General features: G+C 39.2%; 1 protein-coding gene across 1 annotated transcript; it reads left to right on the forward strand.

Moving 5' to 3' along the window:
- The first annotated feature begins 2,745 nt into the window (after positions 1-2,745).
- On the forward strand, positions 2,746-19,696 carry LOC146648720 (myosin-7-like). The gene is made up of 38 exons (XM_085389292.1): positions 2,746-2,913; positions 3,036-3,243; positions 4,388-4,531; positions 4,618-4,774; positions 4,871-4,898; positions 5,936-6,041; positions 6,125-6,217; positions 6,568-6,631; positions 6,716-6,814; positions 6,900-7,003; positions 7,392-7,530; positions 7,622-7,740; positions 7,826-7,975; positions 8,081-8,251; positions 8,335-8,644; positions 8,766-8,842; positions 8,982-9,187; positions 9,810-9,933; positions 10,057-10,193; positions 10,289-10,544; positions 10,626-10,868; positions 10,974-11,150; positions 11,258-11,403; positions 11,493-11,583; positions 11,674-12,063; positions 12,170-12,296; positions 12,479-12,597; positions 12,701-12,897; positions 13,126-13,309; positions 13,614-13,779; positions 13,872-13,996; positions 14,081-14,389; positions 14,477-14,680; positions 14,787-15,083; positions 15,269-15,373; positions 15,876-15,971; positions 16,238-16,372; positions 19,189-19,696. Exons 2-38 carry the CDS (start codon positions 3,043-3,045, stop codon positions 19,207-19,209), a joined length of 5,817 nt encoding a protein of 1,938 aa, XP_085245418.1. The 5' UTR covers positions 2,746-2,913; positions 3,036-3,042; the 3' UTR covers positions 19,210-19,696.
- The last annotated feature ends 2,558 nt before the right edge of the window (positions 19,697-22,254 follow it).

Here is a 22,254-nt window from a genome sequence, read left to right on the forward strand (position 1 = left end):
TTTTCTTTTAAAAAATCATAATACTCACTGATACAGTTTGTAACAATAGCTGCCTGTCGTGTGGACGTCCTCTGGGCCCAAGGCCAACCTTGTATTTAATTAAGTGTATGTGGTGACAATGTGTATTTGTTGTGACATAAAGAAATATTTCAGTGACGTTTGACCTTTAGGTTGATGTTATCTCCACTTGCTCTTTAGCAGGGCATGGAATCGCTCACTTCCAGCTGACGCCAGCTGTCAATAAGAGGGCCGGGGAAGTTATCAGAATGGAAATAATCTCAGCTCTTGTCAGCAGCTGTTGACCCTCCTTTTATCTCTTAACCTTTCAAGGAGCTGTTATTACTGGTGCTAGTGGCTGGCTGTGATGAGTGCTATGCATAATGTATGCATGTGTGTAAGTTGCACATTATTAAACAGTATTATATTGTTAAAGTTATACAGATGACATTTAATGGGACTATATATCAGCAGGTCTTATACTTAACAGAGTTTTAATGCATTCTTTTTTTCTTTGTTATTGTACATATCATATCATTATTATGACCTAAAGTAAATCGTGCTACAATGTTGAAGGCAGTTAAGCTCCGACTCCACAAAGAAGCAGGGCCATTCTCACTTGATAGGCTGTGGGATAATATCTGTCACTCTCAGGAGATTTATGTGAGACTGAGATCAGTGTGAGACCATCATCTGCTACAGTTGATCCTGGCTGCAAGCAATAGCAGCACCCTGAAAGCCGTGGCTGTTCTTCTCGATCAAAGTGCCGCATTCTCGGCAGGAATTTCACACAGTTATCTTTGTCCTCAAAGTTACAATGCCATTTAAACGGGGCTGTAACCATGGGGCCAGCTTTTGCTAGCTGCTGCCTGATAATGGGAGGTGCCTTTTACAGTAACCTTTGCACAACACGACCGATTCAGTGCGATGCTGAGCCCTCTGGTGTGGTGTCATCATTGCCTTTCAATGAATCTCAAGCATGTCACCTGTGGCAGACCTCTGTCTGTGTTACTCCGCCCTTGTTGCCTAGTTGAGCTCAAATGCTTATGCTCTTTATTTAGACCGACTTACTCAGTATGTGATGTCTGTTTTTGTTACCACAAAGCTCATTCTGTGATAACTACACACAATACGATGCCTCTCCCTAAGCTCCTAGAGTAATTGAGAACCATACATAACGTACTTCTCTAAAATATCTCCCCAGATACGTTGTGCGCCGTCTTTTGTGTTTCAGCAACATCCTTGGGATGGGAAAATATTCAAAGGATGCTTTTTTGCTCTAAGTAGGGATTACATGGTTACACATTTTTCACTAAGGCTTTATTTGGGGTTATTTTCAAATTTTTTCTCATTTCTGTTTCCACTGTTGTTTCAGTTTTTAGTTTTTATTGCAGTTAGCGTTTGTTTTTGGTGGGTTTCGTAATTATTGTTATCTAAGGGTGTTTTTGTAAATTTGCACAATCTTTAGAAAAATAGATAAAACATAAAAACTACTTCTGGCTGCATCACATATTTGTTTTGCTAGTTTTATAGCAGATACTACAAACTACACAATAATTGTTTTAAATTGCTAAATTACCTATATTTCGTAAGTACAAAATTTTGCTTCAGTTAGTTTTCATTGTTAAAGTTATTATTATTAGTTACTATTACTACTTATTATTATTTTTATTTTTTTCACACCTAGTTTATAGTTGGGTTTTAGACACTACAACTACCTTGGGTTTCAAGCTGACTTACTTACGTTTCAATCTGTAACTCACTTATTTCTGATCATATCAGATTAAATTATTCAAAGAATACACAAACAAACAAAACTGATACATAATAACTCACTTAAATCAACTCCACTCTGAATTTTAGCAAAAAAAAAAAAAAAGATAAATTCAGTGTTGTCATCTACTTGTCTTACACTACACTTCCACAGACATACATAGGGGGTTTTAAAACAGGGGGGGGGGGGGGGGGGGGGGGTTTCTAATTCCTTTTTTATTAAAAAAAAAAAAAAAAGAATAGCACTACCAAGAGCACGCCAAGTACAAGAGTTCATCCAAAAAGTCTAAAATATTCTAGAAAAGTTGATGACAGGACAAATTTTTTTTGAAAATCTCATGTATGTGTGGGCAGGGCCTTAATAAAGATTTCTTGATCTTTGTATTTTTTATCTAATTTTATTTAATCACCATGTATAACAGTGATGTGCAGAAAGAACAGCTTTTTGTTAGTATCTGTCCTATGATGAATATATACACATCTTAAGGTTTTAATAAAATACATTTTTGGTAAGAGTTTTTAGACCCCTGCAGGATCTGTGTAATTGACACATCATTTAAATACATTTAAACATTCTTCACCCTGTGCTAGTTCTGCCTGTCTTAAATGAGGATGCCTCTGTTCGGTACGACATGTATTGTTCCTGCAACACAAGCACACTTAAGGGATGATGACAGAGGAATTCCTCCCCATGTCTATTTAAAGATTGAATTGTGGTCCCCTGGCTGCTTGAGGATACCTATGATTAATCACGGCACTGCATGCACGGAGCTCCTAATATGGCCTCGTTGGGAGACTCCATCACTGATAAGACTCTATCCCGCTGATTTCTATATTACCCTCCACCACTCATTAACCACCTCCCTTCACTAACTCCCAGCCCAACCAGACACAAAAACATTCCTGGGCCTTAAAGCCCTCCTCCATATTTGGCAGAGGGGCTTTGCTTATAAGGAGAACTCATGGTGAAACTCCAACAGGTCACCGTTCTATCTCAAGGTACGGCGTGAGGACGGGTGCTCACAAACAGAGAAATTAGATCTTGATGCTATAGGCTTATCTGTGCTGCAGACCAGTCTCACCATTTTCCATTATATCTTTCCTCAGGACCAGTACACCTCAGTCTTCTCAGTAAGGATAAAGGTAAGCGTGTGTCCAAATGGACACTGGAGAAAAATGGAAATATAACGTTATGTAAAAAATTTAGGAAAAGAAAAATCTTTATCTGCAGCATAAGTAATTTGTCCCTTTTTGTTATACACAAGGTGAAAAATGGGTGATGCTGCCATGAAAGAATTTGGGGCAGCGGGCCCTTACCTGAGGAAGTCAGACAGGGAGCGTCTGGAGGCCCAGACTCGCCCGTTTGACATGAAGAAGGAGTGTTTTGTTCCTGACCCCAGTGATGAATATGTGAAGGCTTCGATCACCAGCCGTGATGGGGACAAAGTCACTGCTCAGACTGAGAAAGGGAAGGTGAGTGATTTGTTGGCACAGCTGCTCTTCATACAGCTGGTTTCCTAACTAAGACCAAAATGGTGTGAACTTATTTTTCCTCTAACAAATGTAGTATAGATACAACCAGAACAGTCTTTTTCTCCATGACACAGCTGAGCTCAACAGCTGAATTTTGTTTATTTTGTCAAACACACTCAGAAGCAAGAGTACAATAAAAATATATTTCAATCAACCTTTTTCCACTTAGGATAAACTTTGACACCTCAAGGTAATTATGTGTACCATTTTTAGGACCAAGTAGTAAAAGGTACAGCTTTACATAATTTCTTCTATATTTTGAGATGCAATATCAGCATACAGTGGCTGTAGCTCAGGAGGTAGGGCAGGTCATCTACTAATTGGAAGGTTGGCTTTTGGTCCCTGGCTGCTCCAGTCTCCAGTATGCATGCCTAAATATCCTTGGGCATACTGAACGCCAAGCTGCTCTCTGATGTGTTCACAGGAGTATGGATGTGTGTGAAAGTTAGATTTTTCTTGGGTGTAGAAAAAGTGCTTGTATTAATCGGTGAATGAGGCTTTGAATGCTGAAGTAGAAAAGTGTTATATAAGACATTTACTATTTTACAGCCTCTGTTTGGCTAAAACACACACACACAAAGAAAATATGTAAAATATTTATTTTTTCCTTAAATGTTAAGGTTCTTATACAAAGTGGATTTAAAAGACTCCAACAAGTTCACACTGTAGCCTTGCAGCTGCGAGGATCTGCATTAAGAACTTCCAGACTAGCTGGTTAACTCTAAGACATGAAACGGATAAAGCTTTGAGTCAACAATAAGACTAGACAAGAGCCAGTCCAACCATGAGTGCATTTATGTAATGAATGGGTACTTTTGCAACCTTTTTAACAAGCCAATTTTGTACTGTCACATTAAAGTGGATAGCCATAATTAATTATGTTTGTCAAAGGTACAGCAGTCCTCCAGTGTACTCCTGTTCACCGAACCGACTTAACTGGGTTATACATGCTTTTCTTCGTTTTGTGCTTTTCTTCTTTTCCTCTCAAACTGTTTGGCATAATTCATCCTAGACTGATAGATCTCCTTCCTACAATATTTTGGAAATAAGTCCATATTAAGACCTACTGTGTCCTTTTTTGCAGACTGTCACAGTGAAGGAGTGCGATGTGCACCCTCAGAACCCGCCAAAGTTCGATAAAATTGAAGACATGGCGATGTTCACCTTCCTCCATGAACCAGCTGTGCTGTATAACCTCAAAGAGCGTTACGCAGCGTGGATGATCTACGTGAGCTGACAGCACAACACACTAACTGCCCTCCCACAAATTCTACGTGTTTAACACTTTGCTCTTCTCTTTTCACCAACTATCAGACCTACTCTGGGTTGTTCTGTGTGACTGTCAATCCCTACAAGTGGCTGCCAGTCTACAACCAGGAGGTGGTCGTTGCCTACAGAGGAAAGAAGAGGAGTGAAGCTCCTCCTCATATCTTCTCCATCTCTGACAATGCCTATCAGTACATGCTAACTGGTAATTTACCTTCCATTGTTGAAGCATGTTGAAATTAAAATAAGATTTTGTAGTAAGAGTTGTCCTAAAATACTTATATGTCCTGCTCTTTTACAGACAGAGAAAATCAGTCAATTCTCATCACGTAAGTCATTCATTTTGACTCTGTATGTTTGATCTTGGTAATTACAGTAAATCATACAGTGAGAATTGTACTAAGTGGCATCTGGAAACCTTTCAGTTTTTGCTGACATGCTCGATGGTCTACTTAACCACAGGAATATTAGCTTAAGTGGTGCTTTGTCAGTTTAGTATGTAAATGAAGTCCTTGAACAGAAGATCTTAGTATGGTATATTGGAAAGGTTTAATGTTGGCATCATTTCATTAATTTAATAGGGAAGAAATTCAAAAGAAGGCTTTAAAATGTCGCTAATATCTCTAAAACAGTTAATACGTATTACATATTCTAATGAACTCATATAGCGCTTTTCACTTGTTGCCATAGACAAATCAAGTACAGTGAGAGAGGGTGGCTTATTATAGAGATGACTGGATTGTCTACTTGAGTTCTAGGCGAGGCAACGGGAATAGGGTCTGAGTCCATTCTGGCTTGCTTTGGTGAGGGACAGGCTGACTGTAACGTTTGCAGGCAACACTGTCATCTGTAGTGAAAGTGGGAGCCTTTGGAAGAAAGTCTGGAGAGGTGTGGGTGAATGAGAGCGAGACAGGCGGAAAGGTGAACATGCAAGGAGAAGAGATAGCGAAGGCAGATGAATTTAAATACCTGGGGTCAACCATCCAAAGCAATGTTTTTGTGTACAGGAGAGGCGAACAACAGAGTGCAGGCAGGGTGGGTGGAGACAAGAGCCAGGGGCGATTTGTGACAGAAGGATTGCAGCAAGAGTGAAAAGGATGGATGAAAAGGACCTGCTATGATGTATGGTGAATAGTTTTAGGTGGCAGAGTTGACAATGCGAAGCTTTTCTTTGGGAATGACCAGGATGGCCGAGATTAGAAATGAGCACAGCTCAAGCTAAGCAGCTTGGAGACAAAGTTAAAGAGGCGAGACTAAGATGGTTTGAACATGTGCGCAGGAGGGATGGTGGATATACTGGACGTGCAGGGAACAGCCAGAAGAATAATGTGTCCTGTTTGTTTGATCATTCTATTTGTGTTTTCAGTGGAGAATCTGGTGCTGGGAAAACTGTCAACACCAAGAGAGTCATCCAGTACTTTGCCAGCATTGCAGCTGGAAGTGGGAAAAAGGATACAGGCTCTGAGAAGAAGGTTTGAATCTTCAATTTACAGGATGTAGAGCTTTTCCTGCAGTGTAAGTGTTTTGAATAAAGGTTTTGCTTTTTTTTTCTTAGGGTACTCTGGAGGATCAAATCATCCAGGCTAACCCGGCATTAGAGGCCTTTGGGAATGCCAAAACCATCAGGAATGACAACTCCTCCAGATTTGTAAAGTTTTGTTGATAACAGTAACTCATTTGATTGTTTTTTTATGCTTAGGCTTGTACTGTATCTATTTGTCTTGAGTTTAGACTAGTCAGTAATCAGGCAGAAAGAAACTCATGCTTGGAGTGTTACCCTTATCCCAGATTTTCAGGATTGAAATCTATGTGGGGCGGCTCACCTTTATCACTTTACTAGTTACACTTCCGTCACTACCTGCAGTTACCATGTTTCACAGCTTGGTGAAGTTGTCATACTTCTGAAAGTATAATGTGGTTCCTAAATACTCCAGGTATACAGTAATATTCTGACACTGCCCAAGGCTCTTAATGTTTTTTTTCCTTCGTACATTGCAGGGTAAATTTATCCGAATTCACTTTGCAGCCAGTGGGAAGTTGGCCTCTGCTGACATAGAGACATGTAAGTCCCTTTCCTGTGCTTTCATCCAATTTATTTCTATGTTCGCAATGATCAGCTATCTACATAATGCAAACATGTTTACAGATCTGCTGGAAAAGTCCCGTGTCACCTTTCAGCTCAAGGCTGAGAGAGATTATCACATCTTCTATCAGATCTTGTCTCAAAGGAAGCCCGAGCTTCTCGGTAAATAAAAACCTGAGTTTCGAGAACCAGCAACAACACTCCTGTAGAACTAAAATGAAAAATCCAACTTTGGTTCTCCTTTCAGAGATGCTGCTCATCACCAACAACCCTTATGATTATGCCTTCATCTCTCAAGGAGAGACAACAGTAGCCTCAATCAATGATGCTGAAGAGCTAATGGCCACTGATGTGAGTAGAAATGCAACAATAATCTGCACCTGTGCCGCTATTAAGTCATATTAGTTCAATTAATACTTTGGGTATTCTACATTTAAACCTCACAGGCTGTAAATTCAAATAACACACAAAAAATTTTCACTCCAGATGTCAGCTTTAACTTTACATTTCTTTTAGGAGTATTTATAACAGAGTGTCATTGAATCATGAAATGTGAGCGAATACAACTTGAACAGACTGGATTAAATATCTGATGTCAGATGACAGTCCGAGTTTAATGCAGGATTTTGAAGGCTCAGAGAGCAAATACCATGTTATCCCTGGATCTTCCCTGTAACTCTACACTGTACACTCTGATACTATGTAAAAATAAGTAAGAAACACCCCTTTTCTAATTTAGGATGCCTTTGATGTGCTGGGCTTTACTCAAGAAGAAAAGAATAGCATTTACAAGCTGACTGGTGCCATCATGCACTATGGGAACATGAAATTCAAGAACAAGCAGCGTGAAGAGCAGGCAGAGGCAGATGGCACAGAAGGTGAGAGGAGCTCTTTCAAAGCCTGAAAGTTAAACGTGTCTGTATCTGATGCTTACATTGAAAGAATTAAATTTGCATGTTTTTTCTTCAGATGCGGACAAATCCGCTTATCTGATGGGCCTGAACTCTGCTGACCTCATCAAAGGTCTCTGTCACCCAAGAGTCAAAGTAGGAAACGAGTGGGTCACCAAAGGACAAAATGTACAGCAGGTAATAAGATGATCAACAGCTGAATAAGGTTTACATTATGGGTTTATCTGTAAATTCTAAAGCTACAGGGGGATTTCTGCATTAGGTGTACTATGCTATGGGTGCACTGGCTAAAGCAGTGTATGAGAAGATGTTTCTGTGGATGGTGGTGAGGATTAACCAGTCCCTGGACACCAAACAGCCCCGCCAGTACTTCATTGGTGTGCTTGACATTGCTGGATTTGAGATCTTTGATGTAAGAATCCTCAATTCAACAACAACAACAACAACAAAAGAAATAACACAGACAGGACAAACACTAGTAATAACAACAAGTATACTGTTGTCACTTTATTTACAGTTCAACACCTTTGAGCAGCTGTGCATCAACTTCACCAACGAAAAACTGCAACAGTTTTTCAACCACCACATGTTTGTACTGGAGCAGGAAGAGTACAAGAAAGAGGGCATTGAATGGACTTTCATTGACTTTGGCATGGATCTGCAGGCCTGTATCGACCTGATTGAAAAGGTGAAACACTGTACAATTACATGTTCAGCTAAAACTAATGCAAATATAGTCTTTAACAAACACTTATACTTTCTGTCCTTTAGCCCATGGGTATCATGTCCATCCTTGAAGAGGAGTGCATGTTCCCCAAAGCCAGTGATGCCACCTTTAAAGCTAAGCTCTATGACAACCACCTGGGAAAATCCAGCAACTTCCAGAAGCCCAGAGTTGTCAAAGGAAAACCAGAGGCTCACTTTGCCCTGGTTCACTACGCTGGAACTGTTGATTATAATATCAACAACTGGTTGGTGAAGAACAAGGATCCTCTGAATGAGACTGTTGTGGCATTGTACCAAAAGTCGACCGTCAAACTTCTTGCAACTCTCTTTGCAAATTATGCAGGAGCTGACTCGGGTAGGTTTTAAAAAATTACTAGCATCTTAGTTTACAAGTGATTATTAAAGCATCATGTAATAAGCTACTAGCCCAACCTTCCCCTGCCCACTTTCCCACAAATAACAACTGTATCTTACAGCTGAATCTGGTGGGAAGGGCAAAGGTGGAACCAAGAAGAAAGGTTCTTCCTTCCAAACTGTATCAGCTTTGCACAGGGTAATATCAGTATAACTGTACATGTTATAGACTGGTTAATAGAAACATTATTCCTGAATTTAGGACCTTAAAAGTCATTTTGAATTGTAATGTATTTTGAAGGACAATGGCAATTCTTTTCTCTATGATGTGCTATCAGGAGAACCTGAACAAGCTGATGACCAACTTGAGGTCAACTCACCCTCACTTTGTACGCTGCATCATCCCCAACGAGACCAAGACTCCAGGGGCCATGGAGAACCCTCTGGTGATGCACCAGCTGCGCTGTAACGGTGTGCTGGAAGGCATCAGGATCTGCAGAAAGGGTTTCCCCAACAGGATCCTCTATGGAGATTTCAAGCAGAGGTATTACATTCCACTTCTTGGTCATGTGTCTCTTCAAAGAGAGATTTTAATCTCAAAGAGCTTCAAATCAAATCAAATCACTTTTTATTGTCACATCACATGTGCAGGCACACTGGCACAGCACATGCGAGTGAAATTCTTGTGTGCGAGCCCCACAAGCAACAGAGATGTGCAAACACAACAACACAAACGAGCAAAATACAAGAATGGCCAACCTGAAACTAATAAATATATGTACAATATATAATAGTGTATGCATTTCTGGATGTGTATACTAAATATTTTCCTACGTGTGTGTGTGTGTGTGTGTGTGTGTGTGTGTGTGTGTGTGTGTGTGTGTGTGTGTGTGTGTATACACATTTTTACAAATTAAATAGTAAAAAAATAAAATAAAATAATAATAATAATAAAATATACAGAGTTGAATATGTGCAAAACAAGTGGCATTTATATACAGTGTGGAGTGCATAATGTTGAAGTTCCAGTAGTGAAGCTGAGGTGTCTATGACGAGCTTTTGGGTTAACTGATGTTTATTTAAAGAAGAAAAGGATCACATATTATACAATTCCTTCAAAAATTGTAATACTAAGCTCCTAGACACTTACACCTGTGATTTTACAGATATCGCATCCTGAATCCTGCTGCTATCCCTGAGGGCCAGTTCATCGACAGCAAGAAAGGAGCAGAGAAACTTCTTGGGTCTTTGGATATTGATCACAACCAGTATAAGTTTGGTCACACTAAGGTATCAAAAAAGTCAGAAACACATCTATCTATCTATCTGATAGATTTTGAAATATCTGGTAAAAAGTAAAAGTAATTCAACTCTTCAACACTAATATATTAATGTCATTCGTGCTTCTTAAAGGTATTCTTTAAAGCTGGTCTTCTTGGCCAACTTGAAGAGATGAGAGATGACCGTTTATCCCTCATAATCACGGGAATCCAGGCTCGATCAAGAGGTCTGCTCGCAAGAGTGGAATTCCAGAAGATTGTTGAAAGGAGGTCAGACAGACTTAAATATAAATAAGCTGAAAGGAGCAAAAAAACTGTTATTGATCATAATGAGTATGGTTGTACTAATGGTTGATCTTTGACAGGGATGCACTTCTTGTGATCCAGTGGAACATACGTGCCTTCATGGGGGTTAAGAATTGGCCCTGGATGAAGCTTTTCTTCAAGATCAAACCTCTGCTGAGATCTGCTGAGGCAGAAAAGGAGATGGCCAACATGAAGGAAGAATTCCTAAAACTCAAAGAAGCTTATGCAAAATCTGAAGCTCGAAGAAAGGAACTAGAGGAGAAAATGGTGACTCTTCTCCAAGAGAAGAATGACCTGCAGCTCCAAGTTCAGGCTGTAAGTCTAATCACAATATTCCTTATACACTCAACCAGGGATATTGTATCTTATACGCTAATGAATATCATCAAATATTAGGAGCAAGATAATCTTGCAGATGCCGAGGAAAGATGTGAGGGGCTGATCAAACACAAAATTCAGATGGAAGCAAAAGCCAAAGAGCTCTCTGAGAGGCTGGAGGATGAGGAGGAGATGAATGCAGAACTGACTGCTAAGAAGAGGAAGCTGGAGGACGAGTGCTCCGAGCTGAAGAAAGACATCGATGACTTAGAGTTAACTCTAGCTAAAGTGGAGAAAGAGAAGCATGCCACTGAGAACAAGGTATGACTAATTTGATATTTCTATTTCTGACAACAAGGGTATGAAAAAGAGTCATGTGTCTAAGCTGTGCACAGAATTTGTAATACCATCATTTACCTGCAACAGGTCAAGAACCTTGTTGAAGAGATGGCTGCTTTAGATGAGATCATTGCCAAGCTGACCAAGGAAAAGAAAGCTTTACAGGAAGCTCATCAGCAAACTCTGGATGACCTGCAGAGTGAGGAAGACAAAGTCAACACTCTGACCAAGGCCAAGGCTAAGCTGGAGCAGCAAGTGGATGATGTAAGAATTATAATGAACTTATCCACTTTAGCTTAACTTTTTGATTGGTGAACCATTTTCCTTTGTATTATGGAGACATTAGTTTGCTTCTTTCTAATAACATTCAGCTTGAGGGTTCTCTGGAACAAGAAAAGAAGATTAGGATGGATCTTGAAAGAGCAAAGCGAAAGCTGGAAGGAGACCTGAAACTGACCCAAGAGAGTCTCATGGACCTTGAGAATGACAAGCAACAACTTGAGGAGCATTTGAAAAAGTAAGCACGTTCACATCCTAAAAGTTCCAAACAAATTAAGTAAAGCTATATAAGTAGTGCTATAAGTGGCCCTTCCTTCTTCCCCACAGGAAGGACTTTGAGCTCAGCCAGCTTAATAATAAAATTGAAGATGAGCAGGCCATTGCCATTCAGCTTCAAAAGAAACTGAAAGAGCTTCAGGTAATGACTTACTAATATGTGATGCTATCAAAACTAGTTTAACACTTATTAGTGAGAAAGTCTTTAACAGTGATTTTGGCTGTGATCTAGGCCCGTATTGAGGAGCTGGAGGAAGAGCTAGAAGCAGAGAGAGCTGCTCGAGCCAAGGTGGAGAAGCAGAGAGCTGACCTGGCCAGAGAGCTGGAGGAGATCAGTGAGAGGTTGGAGGAGGCTGGAGGAGCCACAGCTGCCCAGATTGAGATGAACAAGAAGAGGGAGGCCGAGTTCCAGAAACTGCGCAGAGACCTCGAAGAGGCCACTCTGCACCACGAAGCCACTACTGCCACACTCAGGAAGAAACAAGCCGACAGTGTTGCTGAGCTGGGAGAGCAGATTGACAACCTGCAGAGAGTCAAGCAGAAACTGGAGAAGGAGAAGAGTGAGCTCAGACTGGAGCTGGATGATGTGGTCTCCAATATGGAACATATTGTGAAGACAAAGGTGTGCTAAAATCACATTATTTGGTAATTTTTTTTCTCCAATGTTAACATAGCCATGTTGACATAGATTTAATACATGCATATTGAACATTTGTGTTGAATTTCAGACTAATCTAGAGAAAGCATGCAGGACTCTGGAAGATCAAATGAATGAGTACAAGACAAAGTTTGAAGAGGCTCAGCGCTGCATCAGTGACTTCAACATGCAGAAAGCAAAACTTCAAACAGAAAATGGTATATTTTTCCTTTACTACAACCTACATGTACTTGGTTTGTATGATAGAAAACACTATCCACTTCAATTTTGTATAAAAGTGTTTAAACCTGAAAAACTCAATTGTTATTCTGAAATCAGACAAGGATTTTTGTGTTCTTTGGGTCTTAACAATAACAATCTACATTTACCATAACATTAGGTGAGCTCTCGAGGCAGCTGGAGGATAAGGATTCCTTGGTGTCTCAACTCACAAGAGGGAAAATGTCCTACACTCAGCAGATTGAGGATCTAAAGAGACAACTGGAAGAGGAGACCAAGGTGAAATAAAGTTTCACTGGTGCCGTCTGGTGCTGCCGGCTGACAGCACCAGACGGTTATTTCCTAAAAAGTGTCACCTCTTCATATAACTTTCTTTTAACAGGCAAAAAGTGCTCTGGCCCATGCAGTGCAGTCTGCTCGCCATGACTGTGACCTGCTCAGGGAGCAGTATGAGGAGGAGCAGGAGGCTAAAGCTGAACTACAGCGTGGCATGTCCAAAGCCAACACTGAGGTGGCTCAGTGGAGGGCAAAGTATGAAACTGATGCCATCCAGAGGACCGAAGAACTAGAAGAGGCCAAGTAAGAGTCTGAAATTTAAATAGATGGTTTATTATCCTAAAGAAACTTTACCGTTTGTCTATCAGATCAGCTTTTTGTTTGTATTATGTTCCTACTAAAATGTAAGACGAACAAAAAGTTTGTCTGTTGGATGACCAAGCAGCTACTTGTAGCAGTTGAATTCACAGTTTAGTTATCCACCACACAGCTGCATTTTAATTAAACAGCTCTGAATGATGATTTCTTAAGGAAAAAGCTGGCTCAGCGTCTGCAGGAGGCTGAGGAGGCTGTTGAAGCAGTGAATGCTAAATGTTCCTCTCTGGAGAAGACCAAACACAGGCTGCAGAATGAGATTGAAGATCTCATGGTGGATGTAGAGAGGTCTAATGCTGCTGCTGCTGCTCTGGACAAGAAACAAAGAAACTTTGACAAGGTGAAACACACTGAAGTGTTTGTGACAAAAGTATCAATATGCAAGGTGGCTTCTAAAGCCTTACACTAGAAACAATCTCAGCACCCACAGGGGTTATTTAAGCAGAATATAAACACACATGCAGCGTGTGGTAGTTTTAAAAATCCACAACAGGCTGCCCCCTTCTGAGCACAATTGTTAAGAGTGAATGTGAATGTTATAAATGCTGTCTTTCCTTCAGCACTATTTCTAATATTGGAATAAGTCCATTGGAATAATCAATCTGGCAAACACAGACTTATTGTTGGCCTTTGTTACACTGCAGGTTCTTTCTGAGTGGAAGCAGAAGTATGAGGAGTCTCAGTGCGAGCTGGAGAGCTCCCAAAAGGAAGCAAGGGCTCTGAGCACTGAGCTTTTCAAACTGAAGAACTCATATGAGGAAGCTCTGGATCATCTGGAGACCATGAAGAGAGAGAACAAGAATTTACAGGGTAGGGTCTGCTGGTGGTGTTTGTGCACAAGATCTGTAGACACAGCATTAAACTTTAAAGTCATCCTAATCGCAGTGTTTGACATCCCATAGAGGAGATTTCTGACATCACTGAGCAACTTGGTGAGAGTGGCAAAAGTATCCATGAACTGGAAAAGTTACGGAAACAACTGGAACAGGAGAAGAGTGAGATTCAGTCTGCTCTCGAGGAAGCTGAGGTACACGCTCCGAATAATTAATAAGACATTTTTAAGTAAAACTAACTGCCATTATGTGTAATTCTGCAACTTCTTGCCCACTAGGCCTCTCTTGAGCATGAAGAGGGTAAGATTCTAAGAGCCCAGCTTGAGTTCAATCAAATTAAAGCTGATATTGAACGCAAACTGGCCGAGAAGGATGAAGAGATGGAGCAGTGCAAAAGAAACCTGCAGAGGACCATCGACACCCTGCAGAGCTCTCTTGAAGCTGAGTGTCGCAGCAGGAATGAGGCTCTGCGGCTGAAGAAGAAAATGGAAGGAGACCTGAATGAAATGGAGATCCAGCTAAGCCAGGCCAACAGGCAGGCAGCCGAGGCCCAGAAACAGCTTAAGGCCGTCCATGCACATATGAAGGTAAGCTAAAAAAAGTGAAAGAATTTTCAGATGTTTTACATTCAAACTGGGTATAAATTTTAATGTGAATAATGTTATCTCATCTAGGATTGCCAAATTCAGCTGGATGACTCTGTTCGGGCCAATGATGACCTTAAAGAGAACATTGCCATTGTTGAGCGACGCAACAACCTTCTTCAGGCTGAACTGGAGGAGCTGAGAGCAGCTCTGGAGCAAACGGAGAGAAGCCGCAAACTTGCAGAGCAAGAGCTGCTGGATGTCAGTGAGCGAGTGCAGCTACTGCACTCACAGGTGAGTTCTGTTTACTGCAACCATGCAGATGTATGAATACTTTTTCTAAAGTGCAGATGGACACTTTTTCTCATATTCTTGCATTGCATACCTTAATAATATACAGAACACCGGCCTGATAAACCAAAAGAAGAAGCTGGAGGCTGATACATCCCAGCTTCAAACTGAAGTGGAGGAGGCAGTGCAGGAGTGCAGGAATGCAGAGGAGAAGGCCAAGAAGGCCATCACTGATGCTGCCATGATGGCAGAGGAGCTGAAGAAGGAGCAGGACACCAGCGCTCATCTGGAGCGAATGAAGAAGAACATGGAGCAAACCATCAAAGACCTGCAGCACCGCCTGGATGAAGCTGAGCAGATCGCCATGAAGGGAGGCAAGAAGCAGGTGCAGAAGCTCGAGGCCAGGGTAAGAATCACAAGTACACAAATGTGAAAAATCACAGGTATTTTTTTTAACTTAATTTAGTTTACTGTCTTTTAGTTGATGTGTTTTTACTAAAATTGTAATAAATGTTTATACTTAATGTAAGCAGCTTTAAAATTTGTGGTGGACCAGAGTCTTTGTAGAAAATGATTTTTGCATCTTTTCAGGTGAGGGAGCTTGAGAATGAGGTGGAGTCGGAGCAGAAGAAAAGCAGCGAGGCAGTGAAGGGAATCCGTAAATACGAGCGACGCATTAAGGAGCTCACATACCAGGTCTTTTTTTTAGACATTTTGAGTACTTAAATAATTAATATTCATATATATTCATATACTTTAAGATAATTGACTCAGTCAGTAATTTCTCAAATCAATTATTATTATTGTGAAATCTACACAAATGAAAACCTGCTATAGTTAATTTTGGACATTGATTCAAGTTTCCTTAACGTCAGCAGCAAGTCCAGGGTGTGACTCTTATTAAAGAATTTAATATCTTCACATTTTTACCTTTACTGTGTTTCAGTTTCAGCAACAGGAAGTTAATAGCACATTTAATGTATAGTTGTGTGATATGAGTAAAGGGGTCTGTGTTCCTGTTACTTCACATAAAATATTAGACGTGCTGCTTTATCTTAGGCAAACATACATTTTCAGTCATAGGAGTCCTCTTATCCTGCCCCTTTATACACAGATTAACAAAATAATTCCCACAGAGTTTTCGGAAATATTACAAAGGTTCATTATTTTCTCTCATCTGTCTCCATGGCTTACTCAGACTGAGGAGGACCGCAAGAATATTCTGCGTCTGCAGGATCTGGTTGACAAACTCCAGCTCAAAGTCAAAGCCTACAAGAGAGCTGCAGAGGAGGCTGTGAGTTTATTCCTAACAAAGTTGTCTCTAACTTTGATTTTTCCTCTTTCTTTTAACCTAAATATTCCTTCCCATACATATACTTTAAGTTTTTGCAGTTTTAAACATAGCTGTTCGATACATACCATATCATATTTTTGCTGCAACACAAACATTTTGGCTACATCTGTGCCGACACCTTTTATTTTACGATGTGTGGCTTCAAGAAACGTCGACTCCCCCATGCCTCTTAATATTGTGGACTGTGTTGTTTTTTAATCCTGTAGGAAGAGCAGGCCAATACTCACCTGAGCAAGTTCCGTAAACTGCAGCACGAGCTGGACGAGGCTGAAGAGAGAGCTGATATTGCTGAGTCTCAGGTCAACAAGCTGCGTGCCAAGAGTCGTGACGTGGGCTCTAAGGTAAGCGGCTTCTCTAGTTTTCAACCCCTGTTATGATGTTCATGATAACTCACCGCGTCATTATCAGTTCAACACGATTAATTTCAAGTTGTTTTTATTCTGCAATTTGTAAAATGGCTCATTAAAAAAGGACACAATAAACACATTCGAAGCGATGCTTTAAAAATCCATTTATTTTGAGTTGTATGGTTTGTTTTAGTGGCATTTACATTAGAGGTTGGTTAGTGGTGCAAGTTTATTTTATTAGTATTATTATTATTTTATCATCTCACAGAAGCCTTCTTCATTTGTCTCATTCAGGTGACAGTTTTCACTAAAAATATGTAGTTTTACATGTTTGTTTTTTACGAGGCTAAAAAATAAAAAATATAACAGATATGAGTCATAAAAAGGGCAGAGGTTGGATGTAACAAACAGCTTTAAGCTATCTCCTGCCATCCACTAAATATATGTATAGTTCTTTTTAAAGACCTCGTGATTAATTTGTGTGTTTATATATTTCCAGCTTTTGGACAGATACTAATTTGTCCTCTTATGCAGTGAATGAAGCTTGCTAACATATTGTCTGTGTTGCTTTACTTAGCCATATTTCTACCTTCTTAAAAAACAACAAATTAAAAAAACAACAACAACAAAACAAACAAAAACGTCTAAATTTCCAGTTATAGCATCATAATTCAGATTTGGAATTAGCTAACTCAGTGAGTTAAAGACACGCCTTGAGCCTTAAATGTGGACAAGCTTTTCAAGATTTTTCAGCTACATTTCTGGTCTCATGAAACATTCGTGTTGATTTTGTCCAAGCCGACATGATGCAATAACAGAATCCTGACCCACGCTCTGATGTTGTTTTTGCCAAGTGGTTGTTATTCTCTGATATCAGTGCACTGGACAGCGATCAATGTTGTGATGTCATCATAGAGAGTCCTGCTGATTTATGTTATTTGCTTATTTTACTTATTTATTCTCAAGCTTTGCCTTATTGGTTAGATTTTGCAGTGTGATTTAATAGAGGTGGGAATCACCATACATCCCACGATACGATATTATCACAATACTTAACGCACGATACGATATTATTGCAATTTTTAAAAATATTTTGCGATATTCAGATTCGGTACATAAAGGTAAACTTTATCAATATTCATTTTATCTAATATCAAAGTCTCGCACTCAGTCTTTCTATCATTTCAGTCAGTTTTATTGTTGACAAACTGAACGGTTTGTATTACAGTCTAGTCCAACTTAACTGAATGCAACCATCTGGTACAATTATAGCTATTCTGAACTATGCAATTTATGAAAACTATGCAGCCCATTTAGCAACTGAAGAATTTGAAAGTAAATTAAAACAAAATATAATTTTACATTAAATAAAAAAGTTTTAAACTTAATTAAAATAAAACATGTCTTAAATTAAAATAAGTAAACTGTCATGTTTATTGCTGCCAAAAAAAACTTAAACACATTTGGACAGTGAAGGAATGTCAGGATTCTTGCTCAGAAAAAGGATCAACATGCTCTGAAGTCAGAGCACAAAAACCTATTTTTGTAACAAAATATCGATTTCTGCTGTCCCTGTATCGATACATTATTAGCAAACAAAATATCACGATACTACACAGTATCGATTTCCCCCCCCACCCCTATGATTTAATAACATTGACCATTTTCATTTGCAGAGAATACATTCTTGAAAAAAAATCAATAATATTCTGAAATCGAAATATTAATCTTGTAGATTAGAATAGTTTAATAAAATATCAGTTTAAATGTCAAAACAATAAATTCTTCTTGAGGTAGACACTGATATGATGAATTGAGGACTATTATATATAATGTATAATATTATATAACAAAGAATAACAGAATAAGGAAGGTTAAGATGTATTTGACGGGTGGAGGATTTTACAAATTTCCCAAAAGTGCCCCAAATATCCCAAACTCAAGAACATCGGCAGACAAAGCAATACTTAATCTTCATCAGTGTCATAACTGAATTTTAAGCCCAGCTCTCACTGTTGTTGCTACTTGCAGTATTTTCAGTGAATTTGTTGAATGTAAGATCATTGCTGGTATTTAGAATTTAAACATGAAAATAAAATAAATGTCTTTTGAGTAAAATGATATCTACGATAAAAGTAGAGATAAAAACACATTTTTGGCTTAGCTGTAACTTTTTAGCTAGGCAGGTTATAAATATTAGTATAGAATGAAATGATAAGTAGAGACGCTCATCAGCTACACTCAACTATGGAAGCCTATGCTTCTCAGTGACTAAAAGTCTTTTCTATTCAGCTAATATGTATTTTAATATAACAGTGGTTAGCACTGTTGCCTCACAGCAAGAAGGTCCTGAGTTTAATTCCACCATCACGCCGGTGTCTTTCTGTGTGGAGTTTGCATGTTCTCCCTGTGCTTGCGTGGGTTCTCTCCCGGTTCTCTGGCTTCCTCCCACCATCCAAAGACATGCAGTTAGTGGGGCAGGTTAATTGGAAACTCTAAATTACCCATAGGTGTGAATGCGGGAGTGAATGTAAGTGTGAATGGTCGTCTGTGTCTATGTGTTAGCTCTGTGACAGACTGGCAACCTGTACCAGTGTACCTCGCCTCTCACCATGAGACAGCTGGGGTGGGCTCCAGCCCCCCACGACCTTGATACAGGATAAGCGGAAGCGAATGGATGGATCGATGGGAATATTAGTTTTAAGGCAGCAACTACTGGTGTACTTATTGTCCGACACATTTGAGTGTTGTTAGTCCTCAGTCACTAATCTGTCTCTCATTGTTTGCTTTCTTATCATTCTTCATCACAGAAAGGGCTAGATGAGGAGTGAAACTCACAGACGGCCACCTAAGACCTTTGGGATCTTCTCTATTGGTTCTCCTTTGTCTCCAAAGTAACTGTAGAATAAAGCAAAGTGCATTCAAATTAATGTGTGCTTATTCATTTTTAAGTAGCACCACATAAAGTCGTCAATAATAACATATAAAACTTACATTTCACGTGTTCATCACTGACAAAATACCAATGTTTTTGAAGGTATAAAAATTCTATAAAGTACCAAAGAATTCAAGGACAAACTGATATTAAGTGTAAGGTGTTACCACATTAACAACATGTGAAGCTAATCAGTTTACTAATCACTATATTTTTTACACAGGATCATGTTTGGGGTGTGATGTTAGGTGGGTAACTTCTGCCACCTTGTGTTGAATTCTGTGCTGTTTTCTGATATTCATTCACAGTTGCAGCTGCAAATCTGCAAGGTTTTATTAACTGTTAGTGGGTATTCTGAAAATATTTTCCACCCTATTTACAATCATTTCATACAGCATATGCCACAGAAATAGATTTCTGCAAATGCAGATTTCATTCTGTGTGAAGCCTTTAAAACTCAATCCAGCAAGTTTTTGAGATTTATCGAGCTGCAGTAATCAAAGTAGACAAAAATATGTTTAGGAAAGAAATAGAAAAGCTATAATGAGAGTCTGTATTCAGCTTAAATTTACTTGCAATGGTCTAAAAAATGCTGTGTCAGAAGTTGTTTTTTTATAATAAATCTGAGGGAGGAATAATGGTAATTTTATGGTTGCTAAACAGAATGAAGCCTAAAAATTATTTCCACAATAAAGTGTAATTTTCAAAGTAAAAGTGCTTGTATGTCTCTTACTCAGTCTTGTCCCATACCACTGATCCTGATGTCTTAAAATTAGCTGCAAAGTTTTTTTAGTGAAGAGACTTCATAATGTGACACGTGTTCAATGAAATAACTGTAACGTGATGAGTTCTTTGCCATCAGCACAATACCACTTGTTATCTTATGCTACTATATACACAAGGACCATTGGTGAGTGTGGAGGCAGTGCTAGAAATAGTTACTTTCACTAAGTAAAAGGAGAGAGAAAGAAAATACTCTCAGTTTAAAATACTCCAACAATGTGATTGAATAGCAGAAAATGATTGAATAAATATGATTAAAATCTTCCCTAAAACCAGAGGAGGACAGTATTAGAATCTCTACGTGCAGAACAATGAAACAAACAAATTCAAGAGTAAATTATTTACTATATTTATGATGTGCATTTTTAACTTTATATCTCTGTGTGTGTTTTTTGTAACACATTATAATCTGGTCAAATATAAAAACAGTGTAATTAGTTGAGTATAATTGTTGTAACATAATATCCTGATGATTTAGACCAGGCTGTAACTAAACAACATTGGTTAAAGAAGTCTCGTGTCTAATGCACTAAACAACTGTTGGACATATCTCAGGTTTGCTTACAATCTCTCACTGTGATATACGGATATTTTAACGCTGTAAAACAAAACAACTAATAAGAATTATTCTTTAAAAGACATCATCAATTTTCACTGTGCTACTTTCAGAGAAAATGTATCACATTAAATCCAAATATAGATGGAAATAAACCATATAAACACACACAAAAAAGAAACTAGAGTATGTCTAAGAAAATAAGAGCACATTTTACAGCAAATGTATTCCTATTTGAATCTTTGACAGGCTTACCGTTCATTATGCTTCTGCAGCAGGACAGTAGAGACTGAATGAAGCACACCTTCTTGTGCTGTCAGTGGTTTAGGTGAAAGCTGACCCTGATCTAACACAGCCCAAAGGTCTTCACTATTAATGGAGAGATTATAAGAAAATAAGCGAATTGCTTCGTGTTATTCTTTCCTATCCAGACTTTGAGACACACACAACCATCTAAGCCGTGGCTTTGTTTGTCTTTCTTTTGACTCTTTGGGGCTTGACAGCCTTTTAATACCGTCACCTCTGTGCTGCAGGCTTCTGTGTGTCAACTACTTAACATCTAGGCCTTTGATGTTTAGAAATACTTTAGGATTATTAGACAGACACCCCCAGCATAAAGTGACACCATTTATATTTTCCATGAAAGAACATGTGACCTTACCTTAGAGGGGTTAGGCAGCTAGATGAGGGATGGAAGCCAGGAAGGGACCAAAGAGCAGATGAAGATTTCCACAGGGGCTTAAACAGCTGAGAATGAGAATGAGTCCAACAATGTGAAAGCAATCTCTGATCCACTGGAACACTGCTCTGCACCACAGTGAAGGTCATTCTCATTTTACCATAGGAAACCAAATTTCTAATTCCCTCAGTTATTAAGGGCTGATAATGGAGATCTGTCTGCGTCACATAAAGTCTCTGCTTCTCCCCACGACAATGTTCATCTAATTTTAATGTTCAATGACTGTGGGCAAAGAAAATACTTGGCATAAAACCCTAATTAGCTAAAACTTCCCAGTGCTTTAATGCAAACATTTAGAAAACACCATCAAACAGATACATTTCAACATATGGAGCATTTTCAGTGATGTGCACCTGTTACCCCCCGTCCATCGTGACATCAAAGAATGCACTTCTGCTACTGCCGCCCTTCACAATCAGAGAGAAAAAATCCAGACAAGAATTTCACAGGGTTATCTTTATCCTCAAGGCCAAAGGAGAGGGAACAATGCCATGACGACACTGTGAGACAAAGGGTGAAGACCAAACTGGGCAGAACAGTGGTGAGTGATCCCTGATCTTAGCTCTCACTTGACAACAGCTGCTATACTTTGTTTCAGCAGCAGTGACTCCAGAAATGCTTTTCACCTTCCTTTCACATGCCTGACCTTTGCTGAAGTTTGCCTTTCTGATTAAACATCTTAGCATGAGCAATGAGGCCAAAGCTGTTCAAGAGGTACAATATTTTAGGAGCAAATTAGTCTTTTTAATTTTGCTTGTCTACTTTGTTTGGAATTTGGAAAAGGGGCATTGAATTGACTGGTGCTAAGTAGTAAAATGAAAGTTACTGTTTGTAACCAGGTTTTGAATGAATTATTGTCATAA

The sequence above is a fragment of the Rhamphochromis longiceps genome, linkage group LG18 (assembly GCF_057381845.1).
Source record: "Rhamphochromis longiceps isolate RC_006_pf linkage group LG18, R_longiceps_female_GT1.1, whole genome shotgun sequence".
Classification (NCBI taxonomy): domain Eukaryota; kingdom Metazoa; phylum Chordata; class Actinopteri; order Cichliformes; family Cichlidae; genus Rhamphochromis; species Rhamphochromis longiceps.